This window comes from Rhinatrema bivittatum, chromosome 1 (assembly GCF_901001135.1).
Source record: "Rhinatrema bivittatum chromosome 1, aRhiBiv1.1, whole genome shotgun sequence".
In the NCBI taxonomy this organism is placed as follows: Eukaryota; Metazoa; Chordata; class Amphibia; order Gymnophiona; family Rhinatrematidae; genus Rhinatrema; species Rhinatrema bivittatum.
The window spans coordinates 69,803,908-69,819,228 of record NC_042615.1 but is presented as its reverse complement, the minus strand read 5'-3'; the positions used below and the strand labels follow the sequence as shown (position 1 = coordinate 69,819,228).

The 15,321-nt window shown below is 44.8% G+C and overlaps 1 protein-coding gene across 2 annotated transcripts in view; it reads left to right on the top strand.

Annotated features, from left to right (window-relative positions):
* GASK1B (golgi associated kinase 1B) overlaps positions 1-15,079 on the top strand; it is a 90,684-nt gene extending 75,605 nt beyond the window's left edge. For both annotated transcript variants that reach the window (XM_029615976.1, XM_029616059.1), the window contains exon 5: positions 14,249-15,079. In XM_029615976.1, coding sequence (XP_029471836.1) covers positions 14,249-14,456 — 208 coding nt within the window. In that variant the 3' untranslated portion in view covers positions 14,457-15,079. The remainder of the gene's footprint in view (positions 1-14,248) is intronic.
* The last annotated feature ends 242 nt before the right edge of the window (positions 15,080-15,321 follow it).

Sequence of the window (15,321 nt, the reverse complement as noted above, 5' to 3'; positions counted from 1 at the left end):
CTTCCTAGCATGTAGCACTGAAATAAGCCCTCAACCTTACCCACGATCTTAACAAGTATTTTATTGCTAGTTTGAATTGAAGGTGAACTGTCTTTCTGTTATAAAGAGAATAAACTTTTTCACATAGGGAGGGTAGTTTTCAAAGAGACTTCTGTAAGTAAAACATCATGAACTATCATTTCCCTTTTGTGCCACTTTCAAATGGCAAGAGTGGCACACCAAAGCACCAGAGAGGACAACAGGTCAGTGAAGATAGACTATGGCAAGAAGACCTAAGCGTGTAGTCTATAACTAACCCTTGGTTTGTATCAGGTGTACAGAACAGTGCATGTATCCCTCTAGATCCCTAATAATGTAAGTGATACTCACATATATATAAGCATTAAAAATGACCCACCTGATCCGCTTGTGTACTTCTGTGGATAATTCATGTAGGTTTGTGGGGGCATTATCAGGGGTGGAATTGGGGAGGGGTGTGGACTTACATGTGGACTTACATGCAAAGATTTGAAAATTCAAACATGCACATAAACCTTCCTACAAAGTTTATGTGCACCAAATAGCAGGTGTAAGTCTGCTAAAGTGGACTTCCATGTGCAAATATGCTTTTAAACTGGCATATATTTGCTGCATAATTTGGGTGTGATGGTACATAACTTGCCCTTTTGATGTGTAAACAGGTCACTGATTGCCCCAGCCAACATCTCAGGGTAAGGATTACTTTACACAATCAGAAAAAACAGACTTCGTATTTATGTAAGAAAGGCTTTGCTCCATACTAGACATTTTTGCCTTCTTTCCAGCTCTGGGACAGTTTTTTGCATTTTTAGACTCCTCCAGAGTTGGTGGCCATTCCCCCTTGTTTTGGGATTGGCTGAGCTCCCCTCTAAAAGCTGGGTTGAGCATGAGGAAGGTCTGGTTGGAGGTAGTTTTTTGCTGGAAGTGGAAGCTGCTGTTTGCTGTGGATCCCAGTAGGTTCCCCGGTCTGCACCAGTGGGACACACCAGGAGAGTTTGGAGGATTTTGTCTTTTGAGAGCTGGTTTGGTTTTTTCGACATGCTCCCAGTTCAGAAGGGACACCCCCCCCCCCCCCCCCCCGCCTGAGAGGACACAGTTGGGTGCTGTTAGCCCTGCTGCCAGTCAGGGTGGGGTCTGCAGTTTCCCAGGGTGCTATTTTGCCCTGTGACCAGCAAAAGTGGGGACTGTAGTGACTTATACAGAGAAGACCTTAGTTTTTGCAGAAGTTTCTTTGACATCTTGTTTTGAAGGAGGGAGTTTGTTTTTCCACCACCAGCTCCCTGCCTTACTTTGGGAGAGAAGTTTCTTTCACTGGGGGAGAGACTTGGACATTGGGACACTGATTCAGAGGCTGACCTGGATAGTAGGGATGTGAATCGTTTTTTGAAGATTTAAAATATCGTCCGATATATTTTAAATCGTCAAAAATCGTTAGGGCCACGATACAATACCAATTCCCCCGATTTATCGTCAAAAAATCGTAAATCGGGGGAAGGGGGAGGGCAGGAAAACCGGCACACTAAAACCCCCTAAAACCCACCCCCGACCCTTTAAATTAAATCCCCCACCCCAAATGCCTTAAATTACCCTGGGATCCAGCGGCGGTCCATAGCTAAATCGGGGGAAGGGGGAGGGCAGGAAAACCGGCACACTAAATCCCCCTAAAACCCACCCCCGACCCTTTAAATTAAATCCCCCCCCAAATGCCTTAAAGTACCCTGGGGTCCAGCGGCGGTCCGAAACGGGCCGAAAACCGGCACACTAAATCCCCCTAAAACCCACCCCCGACCCTTTAAATTAAATCCCCCTCCCTCCCGAACCCCCCCAAATGCCTTAAAGTACCCTGGGGTCCAGCGGCGGTCCGAAACGGGCTCCTGCTGTTGAAGCATGTTGTCTTCAGCCGGCGCCATTTTGCAAAATGGCCGCCGCAAAATGGCGGTGGCCATAGACCAACACGATTCAACCGCAGGAGGTCGCTTCCGGACCCCCGCTGGACTTTTGGCAAGTCTTGTGGGGGTCAGGAGGCCCCCCAAGCTGGCCAAAAGTCTCTGGGGGTCCAGCGGGCGTCCGGGAGCGATCTCCTGCCGCGAATCGTTTTCCGTACGGATAATGGCGCCGGCCATACGCATATGGCCGGCGCCATTTTCCATACGGAAAATGGCGCCGGCAGGAGATCGACTGCAGGAGGACGTTCAGCGAGGGTTCCGGACCTCCGCTGAACGACCTCCTGGATAATGGCGCTGGCCATACGCGTATGGCCGGCGCCATTATCCATACGGAAAACGATTCACGGCAGGAGATCGCTCCCGGATGCCCGCTGGACCCCCAGAGACTTTTGGCCAGCTTGGGGGGGCCTCCTGACCCCCACAAGACTTGCCAAAAGTCCAGCGGGGGTCCGGAAGCGACCTCCTGCGGTCGAATCTTGTTGGTCTATGGCCGCCGCCATTTTGCGGCGGCCATTTTGCAAAATGGCGCCGGCTGAAGACAACACGCTTCAACAGCAGGAGCCCGTTTCAGACCGCCGCTGGACCCCAGGGTACTTTAAGGCATTTGGGGGGGTTCGGGAGGGGGGGGATTTAATTTAAAGGGTCGGGGGTGGGTTTTAGGGGGATTTAGTGTGCCGGTTTTCGGCCCGTTTCGGACCGCCGCTGGACCCCAGGGTACTTTAAGGCATTTGGGGGGGGGATTTAATTTAAAGGGTCGGGGGTGGGTTTTAGGGGGATTTAGTGTGCCGGTTTTCCTGCCCTCCCCCTTCCCCCGATTTAGCTATGGACCGCCGCTGGATCCCAGGGTAATTTAAGGCATTTGGGGGTGGGGGATTTAATTTAAAGGGTCGGGGGTGGGTTTTAGGGGGTTTTAGTGTGCCAGTTCACGATTTTAACGATTTTCACGATATTCTAAACACCCAAACGGCAATGATACGATTCCCTCCCCCTCCCAGCCGAAATCGATCATTAAGACGATCGAGGACACGATTCACATCTCTACTGGATAGAGACTGTAGTGCTTGCAGTTGCCATCCTGTTTCTTCTTTTTTATGATGATTTTGCCATTCTTGTTGGGACTTTATTTTTAAGTTACAGTAAACCATTCCAAGACTCTGCCTGCTCCTGTACACTTCAAGAACCAGCTTGCTAAACTGAGAAAACTGCCCATGTGAGTACAAGTGGGAGAGAGACTGTTTGGTTCTGAGAGATCATTCAAGGTACCTACCCCAGGAGCTTAGGGCCTCAGAGGCTTGTCCTTCTCCCTACCAGTTGAACCCCAGCCCCCTTGGTGGCTTACTGGGATGTGGCTTACTGGGATTGCTGGTGTGAGCAAGAGAAAAGAGTAACCTGGGAAACAGTGGCCCCAGGGTCTTCTGCTGTGACCCCTCTATTAGGGAACTCAAAACCAAGGGGATTACATTTATAATAAGAAGCTTCCCTTGGGTCCAGCTCTGAGTAGGCTGGCAACATGAACAGCAAAGCAAGAGAACCAAATGTACTTTGCAACATGTCATTCGCAGGCCTGTATGCTTATTTATTTATTTCAGTTTAGATCAAAGTAAGTAGAGCTCTCACCCCTTTCTCTCTTTTCAAAGTAGGTAGTTTGCTTCCCAGTTCAGAATATCTGCCTGCCTCTGGCAGCTCAGCCAGTATTTCCATTCCTTTCTGTGGATCTTTCTTTCTCATAGCTCTGCTAGTCTCTGGGTGTAGCTCCCTATAAGCAGCTTGGCTTTTTACTTACGGACCGATACAGTACAGTGCGCTCCGGTGGAGCGCACTGTACTGTATCGGTCCAATTGCGGGTAAACAGTGCGCTCCGGTGGAGCGCACTGTTTACCCACAATTGGACGCGCGTTTTGGACGCACTAGATTTACCCCTTATTTAGTAAGGGGTAATAGGCGTCCAAAATGCGCATCCAACCCCCCCAAACCTAATAGCGCCCGCAACATGCAAATGCATGTTGATGGCCCTATTAGGTATTCCTTCGCGATACAGAAAGTAAAATGTACAGCCAAGCTGCACATTTTATTTTCAGAAATTAGCGCCTACCCAAAGGTCAGCGCTAATTTCTCTGGGCACCGAGAAAGTGCATAGAAAAGCAGTAAAAACTGCTTTTCTGTGCACCCTCCGACTTAATATCATGGCGATATTAAGTCGGAGGTCCCGAAAGTTAAAAAAAAGTTAACAAAATAGATTAAAAAATTGAAATAGGCCCACGGCTCGCGAGTTCAAAACAGGATGCTCAATTTTGCCGGCGTCCGGTTTCCGAACCCGTGGCTGTCAGCGGGTTCGAGAACCGACGCCAGCAAAATTGAGCATCAGCTGTCAAACCTGCTGACAGCCGCTGCTCCTGTCAAAAAGGAGGCGCTAGGGACGCGCTAGTGTCCCTAGCACTTCTTTTTACCGCCGTCCCTAATTAAAATAAATTAAAATACTGTATCGCACGCACAGGAGAGTGGCCTGTGAGCACGCTGGGAGAGAAGGTGCTCGCCCGCTTTCCCGCGTTTTTACTGTATCGGCCCGTTAGTTTGTTTCAGGTGACCAATTATCAGCTCAAACCGTCTAAGAATTGCAACTCCCAGAAGTCATCTTTTTTCCAATTAATTACAACTACCTAATATAGGGGCTGATGTAATAAGGTGCGCTTAGCAGAGCGCACAGTTGAACCCACAAAGTTTTATCTGTGCATACTTTATTGCCAATGCAGCAAAGAGCTTTGCATACAACAATATGTGTACAGGATAGTGCCCTCTAATGCAAATCCCATGCTAATGAAGGCAATAGCTATTATCATCCCCCCAACGCAGAGAGGTGTGCTGGCTTAACTCATGTTTTCTTAGCGCTGGAAACTTCACTTGAAGCCCAGGGCTGGAGTTCCAGGACCAGGACCTGTAAATGGGATTTTGTGCACAGAAAACATGCTTTGTGCACAGAATGCATGTTTTCTGCACATAGAATATTATTAATGCACACAAAAAATGCTTTTTGTCATATGGTCAGAAAACATGGTTTATGTGCATGAATTATGTTTGTATGCACGCTAAGCATTTTCTTTTTGTACATACTTTATTCAGGTTTGTGCACATTTTTTAAAAATTCCCGATGCATTAGCATGCCATTAGCACACAATTTTAATGCTCAGCTAATTACAAGGGTGGCTTGGAGTTCTGCCTAACCTCCAACAAGGACTCCCCTCCCCTTCTAATGCTTTTGTCAATTAATGCAACAAATTCATTCAGTCTATTTCCCTGGGGTTTAATTTGTTATTTTCAGGTTCCTTATCTCTTGTTTCTAAAGGGAGTAAATTCCCCAGTAAAATCTCTGACTAACATACCTGTCACCCAGCACTCTGCCACAAATAATGTTCATGCTGATGGAAATAACTAAAGCGGGCTTTATGTCTGACAACAAACCCAGAAATTCCTAGCAACGATGTGAAAAATTATCTTCAAATCAGATACTGCCCAAAATATCATTGATCTTCGCAGCATTACATGGGTAAGAATTATAGTACTTTTATGGAATAATTTGAAAGGATAAATAGATTGGTCATAGTATCTAACCTGCTAATCATTCCAGCTGTCCCAAATGTAACTTTTTTCATTGATTATTTTATCCCATATTCTGTACTTTCTCCTTAACTCACTGATTGATCATACTTGGTATATCAGCTGGATGAGGCCTAAATGAGAAGCCCTCTTACACTCCTGAAGCACTCTGCAACATTTCTTCCAGCTGAGGGTGATCCAAAGCTACATACAGCTTTAAACCTCATACTTCTCGAATCTTAAAAACCTCATTTTGTGAGGAGCTGCGTCAGGTTAGGGCCTTCTGGACCCAACACTGTTCTCCTTTACACTTGAAAGCACAGGTTTTTATTTACAGAACCCAGTTTTATTTACAATTCGTATTGAACTTGGTCCAATAGTCCATTAGGCACTGTGAATGTGTAGTCCAGGCCTAATCATGCCAGGTTGCTTCATCAGCATTCCAGGTCAAAGTCCTGTTCCACCACGTACTCTTGGCCTTTAAGTTGCCTGAATGCTGGGCCTTTCCCAGTAACCCCTTTTAAACCCACTTAGGACCAGTTAAGATCCTTGGGGGGCAGGACTGTGTCTTGGGCTTAGAATGGTCTGAGTCTACCTCAATTAAAGTCACCCTGCAGTCGCATTATTATAGGACCAGCCTTTAACTGAGCAGATCCCTGTTCAAGGCCCACCAAATGCCATTTTTGCCCTGATATCACCTACTATATCTCTCCAGGAGTAACTTCTAGGTACCCCTTAGACCATCTCTGAGTGTTTTCTCTTTACGCTCCCTCTCTCCCCAAGAGCAGGACTTGACATTTTCTGGATATAATTCAGCCCAGGATTTACCTATAAAAAAGAAAAGCAACTATATCAGGCATAACAGTTAAAAACTGCTATTGAAAACAAAATTTATTTATTTTATTTAATGGCTTTTATATACCGACGAACGTTGGGAACATCTCATCGGTTTACAGAGAACACAAAATTTAGCAACAGGCTTTACAATTAACGCATGATTATATGAGGAACAGTTAAACCAATAGTGATTACATATAATAGCTTCGTTTTTATAAGTAATATATGGGTAAGGAGGTTAGGTAAGGGAGGTTAGCTAACTTGGAGGAGCAGAAAAATCTGAATATAGGGGGGATATCTACATTTATAGGGTAAATATACATGAGTATGAGATTATATCGTCCTTTGTAATCTCCTTATTTACACTTAATGGAAAGAATGAGGGAAAGGGGGAATATGTACAGAGGAAAGGAGGTGGAAAGGCAGAGGGGAGGAAGGGGGGTGGGGAAGGGGAGGAAGAGTCAATGGAAAGGATGGGGACTTGAAGAGTATGATGGGGTGGGGAGGGGGGTGGGGTTGGAGTGGGAGAGAGGGAGAAGGGGCGCAGGATAGGAGTAGGGGGAATGTTAGGTGAGTGGGCGTTGGTTAGGTGTATGCATTAAGGAAAGAATTTAGCCCCTTGAGAACCATTGTTCTCAATAACCTTAGTGTGCCTGCTGATCTGGAGGCACTGGCCAATTGTAATCAGAAACTGGAGAAATTGTCTTCAGAGAAGATTAGGTTTGGGTCCTTTGAGCCTGGTCTTGTGGGTAACGGTCCCACTGAACTAAAAGCACCGCCCAATTTTGGTCTAACATGGGGGAAATTGTGCTCTGTGAGGCTCAGAACTGCCTCCTCCAGGTCCAGAAAATCCAAATCCCCTTCACTGGATTTCGTAAGCTCCCATACCTATGAGATCCCCAAAGGAAGCCATACTTGGCTTCTTTTTCTCCAGCTTGTCAAGGCTGGAACTCCCTAGCAGTGGTCTCTGACAGAAGCCACCTGCTGTTCCTGCTTCTCTATCTTTTCCAGAAACTGATGTTTCAGAGATGAAGGTTGCAGTCACTGCTATTTCTTTATCCAAGTTTGCCAGTGTGGCGTCATATACCTGACATAAGGCAGCCAGTTGCCAGGAAATTTTCCTCATCTCCCACTGAGGAAGAGGAATCCCACTACGTAAAAATCAACCCCCACTCCATTCTCCGATAATGAGGCAAAAAACAAATGCAATGAACTAGCAACCTTTTTCCACACCAAAATAAGTAACCTCATAGCAAAATTCCCCCCTCCCCTCCACCCCCACATACTAGACATGAAAATACCTGCATCCCCCTAGACTCTTTTGACACCACCTCTATTTCAGAGATAGCTAGCCTACTAAAGAAAATGAAACCCTCTACTCACCCTGAGGACTTTATTCCTACTAAAGCCCTCCTCACCATTCCTGATACAATTGCCAAACCCCTATTAGAAATTATCAACTACTCACTCACCCTAGGACAAGTCCCTTCGGCTCTGAAACAAGCTATCCTCAAACCAATCTTAAAAAAACCAAACCTAGATATTTCAGACCCAGCTAACTTTAGACCAATATCCAACCTCCCTTTCCTGGCTAAACTTTTGGAGAGAGTCGTCAACTTACAGCTCATTGATCATCTTGAAAATAATAACCTCCTCTACCCATCCCAATTTGGCTTCAGGAAATTCTTCAATACAGAAACACTTTTACTATCCTTATCTGACACAATCCTTAAGGGTATGGACAAAGGTCAATCATTTATTCTCGCCCTAATAGACATCTCCTCAGCCTTTGACACTGTCAGCCAAAATATTCTTAGGGAACGCCTTACGGATATAGGCATATCAGGAACAGCCCTAAGCTGGTTTGCATCTTTCCTAAACAATTGCCAGTATAAAGTCAAAATAGGTAATCACGAATCGAACCCCATTAATCTAACACATGGCGTACCACAGGGATCTTCACTCTCCCCCACCCTTTTTAACATTTACCTGCTGCCTTATGCCAACTGCTTGCCAACCTTGGACTCATACATTACATCTATGCTGATGATGTACAGATTCTTATCCCTGTCACAGACTCTGTACCTAATGTGCTTAAAACCTGGAATAACTGCCTTTCTTCAATCAACTCCCTCCTCACCAATCTCAAGCTGGCCTTAAATACATCGAAAACAGAGCTGCTTTTTATCTCCCCAGTCGCCTTAACCAACCACCCTCAGTGCATCCCTTCACTTTCTCCCAACATGTTAGAGATTTAGGCTTTACACTTGATAACCACCTCAGTCTCCAAAAACATATTAACAGCACAACCAAAGACTTTTTACAAATTGCAAATTGCAAAAAACTAAGACCTTTACTACACCACAATGACTTCCGAACAGTCCTCCAGGCTACCCTTTTCACTAAGATCGATTACTGTAATTCCCTCCTCTTAGGCCTTCCAGCAACTTCAATCAGACCCCTTCAAATGCTGCAAAATGCGGTGGCAAGAATCCTAACTCACGCAGATCAGAACACATCACTCCAATCCTCAAAGACCTCCATTGGCTCCCGATCACTTCGAGAATCCTTTATAAGAGCCTTACAATTATTCACAAATCCTTAAACAATCAAAACACTACCTGGCTAAATAAATCCTTCCAATACCGCACTTCCAATAGACCCTCCAGAACCGCTTACGAGGATCCTTAGCCATTCCCGCCAACAATATCACCCAACTCATATCTACCAAAAAACAGGCACTAACCGTAGCAGGTCCAACTTTATGGAATGCTATGCCACCAGATCTCCGCCTAGAGCACTGCACTATCACCTTCAAAAAAAGCTTAAGACGTGGCTGTTCGAACAAGCCTACACTTGAATTACCTCCCACCACCATAGCTCCTTCCCTCTCTACCACCCTCCTCCAGAACTATACAATGATATTATAGTTATTGTTCTATCTATTTACCATATTTTTCGCTCCATAAGACACACCTGACCATAAGACTCACCTAGGATTCAGAGGGTGAAAATTACAAAAAAAAAAATTGTGCTAAACTGGCTCTGTCCCCTGGCTTCTGTGCATCTTATGGAGCAAATTAGGGGAGTGCATAACATTTTTTTTCCTCCCCATTTTGTTTTTGGGTCTGGGAGGGCCATTTCGGTCCATTCCCCAGATCAGAAAACTTTTGTCTTTCTATTTCTGTGGGAAACCCCCCAACCCTTTAAATTAATTAACAACCCCCCACCCTCCTGACCCCCCCAAGACCTGCCAAATTAATTAAATACACCCCCCACCCTCCTGACCCCCCCAAGACCTGCCAAAAGTCCCTGGTGGTCCAGCGGGGGTCCAGGAGCTGTCCGGGAGCGATCTCCTGGACTTGGGCCGTCGGCTGCCAGTAATCAAAATGGCGCCGATGGCCCTTTGCCCTTACTATGTCACTGGGGTCGACCAATGGCAGCGGTAGCCCCTGTGACATAGTAAGGGCAAAGGGCATTCGGCGCCATTTTGATTACTGGCAGCCAACGGCCCTTTGCCCTTACTATGTCACAGGAGCTACCGCTGCCATTGGTTGACCCCAGTGACATAGTAAGGGCAAAGGGCCATCGGTGCCATTTTGATTACTGGCAGCCGACGGCCCAAGTCCAGGAGATCGCTCCCGGATCGCTCCTGGACCCCCGCTGGACCACCAGAGACTTTTGGCAGGTCTTGGGGGGGGGGGGTCAGGAGGGTAGGGGGTTGTAGTAAATTAATTTGGCAGGTCTCGGGGGGGGGGGTCAGGAGGGTGGGGGGGTGTTAGATTTTTGGGGTTTTTTTATATTCGCTCCATAAGAAGCACAGACATTTTCCCCCCACTTTTGGGGGAAAAAAAGTACGTCTTATGGAGCGAAAAATATGGTAACTCCTCTCGCCTAGGCCACCTGACCATTTTCTTCTACTCTTCCAAGTTTTTTATACCCCTGTTACATGTAACTTTATTTTTCCTCTCAGTTTCAATACATTTATCCCCCTGTTATTTGTAAACCGATGTGATATGTCCATGATCGTCGGTATTAAAAAAAGTTTTAAATAAATAAATAAATAAATCTAGCTACCCTCCCCAGCAGACTGTCCTCATTTGAGCTACACTTGAGGTTTGTGATTGCTTCCTCTTATAATCTCTGGGACATCTCCTAAAGGGCTTACTCTCTCTCCTTCTGGTGCTCCAAGTCTCTTTTGAGTTGCATGACAGCCTCACTCAGCTGGGATAATGCAGTCATCATTGCCATGTCCAATTTTGAAATTATAGCGCTCATGAGCTCATCCATTTGGGAGGTATAATGGAGTTTTTCTACAAACTCCTGTTGGGAAGTAACTGTATGATTGAATTTTTCCATATATTCCTGTTCCTGGAAGCAATCCAGTGTTTTAGCACTAGCCACCTCGGTTTGTACCAGGGCAACAATTCTTTCTACCACCATCTCCTTTGTCCACATTCCTCTGGGGTGGCCCTGCTCTTGTATTGCCTGGGATCCAGGATCCCTCTTTCCCAGATGGTCTGGCAGTTTGAGATACCATTCCCCATTGAAGATACCCTGCCATGAAATGTCCAAGACCTCTATGCTACAGGCACCAGGGTCGTGGCCATCCCATTCCCTTTCCCTAGCCCAGATGTAAAGATCTATGCATCTACTCGCATTGGCTCAGAGAGATTTTCACTCATGGATATTGGATGGATAATGGCGTGGAACAATGATGGCGAATTCCAGTCCTCGAGTGCCATAAACAGTCCAGCTTTTCAGGATATCCACAACGAATATGCATGAGATAGATTTGCATGTAATGGAAGCAGTCTATGCAAATCTTCCAAATGCATATTTATTGTAGATATCTTGAAAACCTGGCCTGTTTGTTGCACTCGAGGTCTGGAGCTCTCCATCACTGACATAGAAGGATATGACCATCTGTAAATTTTTGTAAACTCTCCTTGTCACTTTCCTAGTCAGAAGTCTGTTGGGATACTGGTATTATCACATGTACATAAGAGAGGTAACAATACTTTATTATAAATTTTATATCACAATCACATAAAAATGTGTCATGTGTCACAAAACACTACATTCATATAATTCACTCATTAAAAACACATGTGCGGCGCAGATATCAAATATGTGTCCAAAATTCCCTGTGGTATCTCTACCACTTACAACCCTTAAATGATTTTTTTTTATGCTCTGTATAACTAGAAATCACTGTGGTATCTATACCACTTACAAACCTTGCATCATTTTTACTAACATATATTCATCTATACTGCAATGGCATTTCAATACCAACAATCTGTACTTGAATGTTAGATGTTACTTATTATTCAATAGCCATTATGCGTATGTGCTGTTATCAACACGCTCACACTTTTCCTTGCCCAATTTCTTTTCTTAGCTTAATTTCTTTCTTTACTGGCTTCCACCACTACATGTCTTCTTTTTAAATCGAAGCACACAATTGCACCATAAAATCACCCTGGTATCTTCCCTAAAAATGGCCTTTGTTTCTCCGTCTCCGGCTTCATCAGGGGACTATCTCATCATCTATGAAGACAACCCACACAAATAATTACCACCAGCACCATTAACCAGTTCCTCCAGGAATGTGGGCAGCTGTATCCAGGCCAGCTCATCTTTTATTTCTTCATGCAATCCTAGGTGGAACTGATGTCATGGGGCTCACTTATGTCCCACTGTAGCTGATAAAATTTGGTTGCATATGAAAGAACAGACCCTCTGGCTTGTTTCAGGTGTAAAAGGCCCATTTTGCAGAGGGTATCTGTTGTGGGTCTGAGAACATTTGCTTCTCTCCTACATCAAGACCTGGTTCAAGGCATCTCCTAAGATTACTATTCAGTACATCCTCATAGTTCCTATCTGGAAGTATTCTGGATATGATCTGAAGTGTAGTTCACGCTGGTGTAGGAACTCTCTGTCACATTCCCTACTTCCATCTGAGCTTTCTGGCATCAGTGGGCTGAGTCCTCTAAAATTCCTCCAAACCACAGCCTCAAACTACAGCTACCTCTGGGCCAGGCTTTTGACTGTCTGTGCTTCATATCTCTTGCTGCTGTGTCTGCAGGAGCTGATTATGTTGCAGCAACTCTTGGATTTGCTTCTCGGTGGCCATTGTTGGGTGTGGCTCCTACTAGTGCAGAGGGTTGTAGCCAAACTGCTGTCTGTTCCCAGAACCTGATGAACTCATCTTCTTTTCCCCCAAGAAAATAATCACAGAAATATCTAATTCTCTTTTGGAATGCTGACAAACTCAAAGCAAAATCTCTCTGACAAAGACAGAGCTAGGCCACTTAGCCTCAAGATGTAATCAAAACCCCACCTCAGGCAAGTTTTGCTTTTCCTCTTTGGCTGCTTCCTCTACAGCGAGTCTGGCCGGTGTGAGTCTGTCAGGTTAGGGCCCTCTGGAAACACACAGTTCTGATCTATACTTGAATGCAAGGGTTTTTGTTTACAAGACACAGGTCTATTTACCATTAATACTGAACTAGCAGTCCTTTACTCACTGTGAATGTTTAGCCCAGGTCTGATCATGCCAGATTGCTTCATCCACATTCCAATTCAGAGTCCAGCTCCACTATGCAGCCCTCAGCCATTCAGTTGCCTAAACACTGGTCTTTTTTATCCCATGAAGGACAAATCCAGATCCTAGTGTGTGTGAGTGGGGCAGGGGAAGGGGGATATGAGGGTGTGAGTACAGGGGTGTGTGTGTGTGTGTATGGGGGGTGTGTGTGGGGATGTGTGGGTGTGTGTGTGGGTGTGTATGTGGGGGTGTGTGGGGTGTGTGTGTGTGTGTGTGGATGGACATTTGTGCGGGGGTGTTCTAGGCTAACATCGGTCTGATCCTTGCTTAGTTTGAGTTACTCTGTGGCTCCATTAGAAGGGCATCAGCCTTGAACTGGGTAGATCCTGGTTCAAGGCCTGCCATATAACTATTTTTGCCCTGACAGGCTACCACTTCCTTACCAAAGGGTTCCTGCTAGCTCTCCTTCGCTCATTGTGACACTTTTCATGAAATCATTTTATCGAGCAGCTCCTTCAGGATTCCCTTCCAGCATATCACCGAGCCTGCCTGAACGACATGCTTGAATGTCAGAAAACACAAACTCTGCTGCTTTGTAGCTCACAGTGCTAAAAAGCTGAGCCATTAGACAAGGCCCAGTGTGAGACATCATGGACTATAAACGTGTAATGAATGTGAACGCTGACATTGTTCATCTCGTGTAAAATCACTAAGCGAAGGTGATCACTAAGCAATCATGGGTAAAGGTCATAATAACTTCCACCCCTGTCCCCCCTCCCCACCGATAGCTTTTACTTGTTTGTCGACTATTTTATTTATTCATTTATATTTATCCACACCTTTCCAAAACTGATTCTCAGTAGGAAGAAAACTGTTTGCTAAGATGTTTAGCTTTCTAAGCTAATTTTACTGTATTCACTTGTCGGACAGTTATAATATGTGGTATGCGTTCCACTTCCTAGTGCTCTATAAAGTTCAGTTTGTTTCTAGCTGTCTCAAATGTCTGTTCAAACTGTGGAACACGCCTTCAAAGAAGAGTGGAGCATTCTGCCCAGCATTAATATGTGTGGACAAAGGCGTGAATCTAACAGAAAGGTACAGAGCTTCAAAGGTGCTGCTTCCTGTGAGACTCTGAGCACATCTCATGACCTCCCTTGTTCTGAACCTTTTCAGTTGTCAGACCTTTTCGAAGGAGATCTTGCAACCTGGCAATGCAAATGTGTGCAGTTCATATTATCTTTATTATTACTTCAGCTCTCGTGTGCAGTAAATAGTGGACAATTGACCTGTCTCTTTGCTTTTGTTCCAGGTTCCCTGAATCTGCCGTGTCCGTGCTGAAAAGCCAGCGCTTACGGGAGAAGCTCCTCCAGTCTTTGTTTCTCGACAGAGTTTATTGGGACAGTCAGGGTGGCCGACAGGGAATTGAAAAACTTATTGATGTGATTGAGAGACGGGCCAAAATTCTTCTTACCTATATTAATGCACACGGAGTGAAAGTGTTACGAATGAATGAGTAAAGCTCTTCATCAGCATAAGTACAATTAGCAGTTATCTTCAGATGACGTTGAAATTCCGGAGCTGTTTGTATGCGTGCTCCTAAGTCACCATTCAGAAGTATTATGCACATAGCAGTATAGCTTAATCTTTAAAATTATGCCTTAATGCTTTATCATTGCCAGCGTTACGATTAGAAACAATGTAGAAAGCAATGCAATGATTTATATAAACACCGAGTCCCTATGCTGCTGAGTTATGCTTCATTCTCCTGTTGGATGTATCATGGATCCATTTGCTTTCTAGATATTCCAGTATTAAAGCATTAATGCACGCTAATAGCAGAAGCAAAAAAAGCAAGATGACTTTGACGGGCTTTCAAGATGCTATATAAAACTGTTTCCCCTAACATTTTCAATGAGATACTGTGAAATTTGTTGAAGCTCCAGTTAGGAACCTGTTTTAGTCTTCCGGAATCCACTTTGTGGTGCAACAACATTTGTGCAGGGAATTTTTTCCTAAGTAAATATATAAGAATGTTTAATTTAAAAGCTTGCAGATTGATTGATTATATTTTATCTGTGTGATAAATTAAAACTGTATTCCCAATGTCAAAAATAAGTAAAATAGTCACTTTTGCACACAGCATTTGTTTGCTGATTACTGTGTCTGAATGGTCACCGACTATAGCCTCACTTTCCCCCAGTGCCTGTTAAGATTGTGAGGCAACAGGTGAAAAACAAGTGAGTTCTCCTGGCAGGCGCAGCAACTCTGTTTCACAAGTGGGTCTTTAGTCATCTGGCTGAATTCCTAGATATTTGGAAACATTTTGAAATCATATCAGCATTTCATTAAAGAAGAAAAAGACACGTTTACTGGCATTCATTC